Source organism: Ictalurus furcatus, chromosome 18, assembly GCF_023375685.1.
Source record: "Ictalurus furcatus strain D&B chromosome 18, Billie_1.0, whole genome shotgun sequence".
Taxonomy (NCBI): Eukaryota; Metazoa; Chordata; class Actinopteri; order Siluriformes; family Ictaluridae; genus Ictalurus; species Ictalurus furcatus.
The window spans coordinates 22,878,538-22,881,037 of NC_071272.1; the positions used below are offsets into that span (position 1 = coordinate 22,878,538).

Below are 2,500 nucleotides of genomic sequence, written 5' to 3' on the forward strand. Positions count from 1 at the left end.
CCCCTGTGCCACCCTTGTAGGCACACCCAGGGAAAGAAATATGATATGAAGCCTAACAGATATATCGGTGTTGCTAACGACCGCACTGGGTGCTCACCAAAAGACTGTCAGGTCAGGAATATATTAGTAGACTTAATATCTTATTTATTTCTCTGGGTGTGACCACAGGGGTGGCACAGGGTGGTATGCCCTCCCCCCCGCCAAACCCCCAACTCTAAACCTCAAATCACTTTTTGATGTAGGTTTTAGACGTATGTTGCAGCGTTGTACGTAATTAATGCGAAGATGATGCAGTAGGATCATTATTCCGCCACAAATCAAATATAAATCAGCTTTGTCGTGTGCCTAATCAGCTCGTGCCACACGTTAGCGTGCTCCTGCACCTTTTTGCTTGTTTAAAAAAAAAAAAAAAAAAAAAAAAACCTCGGACATGACCCCGTTGCAATGTCTAATCCTACTATTTATCTGTCACATGCGTGTGGTTTCGATGTGAGAATGTTTTTTGTTTGAAACCGTTAATCATTAACATCATTAGTGTTGTAAGAGAGCACGGTTTGGTGTTCTGACTTGTCTAACACACCTAATCCCTCTGGGAATGGCACGGGTCGAGTCAGACGTGTTTAGGTATTCTCAGAACTATCGTAACATGGGTTCATCAGAAAAAAGCTGGACAGGTGGGCGCTTCGGGGCGGGGGTGGGGAATAAAAATAGCTGTGTCGAGGGGTGGGATATATAATATAATGTGTGTGTGTGTGTGTTATATATATTTATATATATATATATATATATATATATATATATATATATATATATACACACACATACATACATATATATATATCTATATATATATATATATATATATATATATATATATATATATACATGTATGTATGTATACACACATACACATATATATGTGTGTGTGTGTATACATATATATATATATATATATATATATATATATATACATGTATGTATGTATACACACATACACATATATATGTGTGTGTGTGTATACATATATATATATATATATATGTATGTATATATATATATATATATATATATAATCTCGAAGTTGACGTGTTGGAAGCAGGAAAAATGGGCAAGCGTAAGGATCCGAGCCATTTTGACCAGGGCCGAATTGTGATGGTTAGACGACCAGGTCAGAGCGTGTCCAAACCGCCAGGTCTTGTGGGGGGCTCCCGTTAGGATCTGCTGCTAACGTCTTGGTGCTAATACCACAGCACACCTTCAGAGGTCTTGTGGAGTCCATGCCTCGGCAGGTCCGAGCCATTTCGGCAGCACAAGGGGGACGTACACGGTATTACGCAGGTGGTTTTAATGTTCTGGCCGATCTGGGCAGGTTTAGATCTACTCATAGAGACAGGGCCGACTAGTTTGTGGTTTTGTGAGGCCTTAGGCGAGATCATGATCCAACACGCAAGCATACGTTGAGTACAGTGCCTACAACACGGCTGAATTCTCTCTTTCATCACAGTAGGCTTTTCCCAGAAACGACGCTTCGCTGGGGTCATTTGAAAAGCGTCTCTAACGCGGTAGACGCAGCGTAAGCCGAGGAGGCGGGGCAGAAGCGCGAACAGAGAAAGAACGCGTGGGCTCAAAAGTAGAAACGAAATGGAGAGATTTAGTAAAAACTGACGACACGTCAAGAACCTTGTAGGTACAACCGTGCGTGCGACGATCTCGCCAAACCTGAAATGTTGCTTCCATCCCATTAAGGAAAAGTAAATAATCAACAGGGAAAATCGAACGCGTCCGATAAACATCCCCGTTAGTTTGAGCGCGACTCGGTTACGTGATTAAATAAAAAAAAATAACGGGTGAACTCCGAGAACGCGAGGTGTACCGTGGTTTTCATGATCATTTCTGCATCCTAGAACATGAATACGCGAGGGTTTTAATACGCGACATAAAATACATCGAGGGAGAAAAAGACGGCGTGGACGGTCACGGTCCTACATGCCCGCGGTCACCTACACGGGCGCCGATGCCACAGCCGTCGGGACTCCAAAAGAGAGCGGAATACTCTCTCCCATGTCGATCACAGCGGCCCTAGCTAATCCTGGGCACCTGTGAGATCATGTTATAAGGGGTGTATATATATATATATATATAAATATCAAGCGGAACCATGTCACGAGCGAGTGAACGCACCATTAGAGCAGCGAAATGATGAAGCTGTGCTGGACTCAGGACTGAAACTCAGCACGTCAGGTTCAGATCGGCGTCGAACGGTACCGTGTTCCGCGTTACAAGCCGTTAATACGTCTGTGTGGTGTTCTTGTGTTTTAGGACTTCAATGGCCAAGCTTCATCGATGTACAGTTATCCATCGAGCCCCATCAAGAGCCCCGAGCCTCCAGAGGTAAGCACGTCCACCCCGAAACATTTGAACACGGTGCCTGTAGGTGACGTGTTTCGTATTTCATTTCCTCGTGCAGCTGGCTTGTATATCGTGCACGCGCTTGTGTGTG

At 43.7% G+C, this 2,500-nt stretch overlaps 1 protein-coding gene across 1 annotated transcript in view; it reads left to right on the forward strand.

The window, feature by feature from the left end:
* pof1b (POF1B actin binding protein) overlaps positions 1-2,500 on the forward strand; it is a 30,309-nt gene that overhangs the window by 971 nt on the left and 26,838 nt on the right. The window contains exon 2 of the mRNA XM_053648860.1: positions 2,320-2,391. Within this exon, the coding sequence (XP_053504835.1) occupies positions 2,320-2,391 (72 nt within the window). The remainder of the gene's footprint in view (positions 1-2,319; positions 2,392-2,500) is intronic.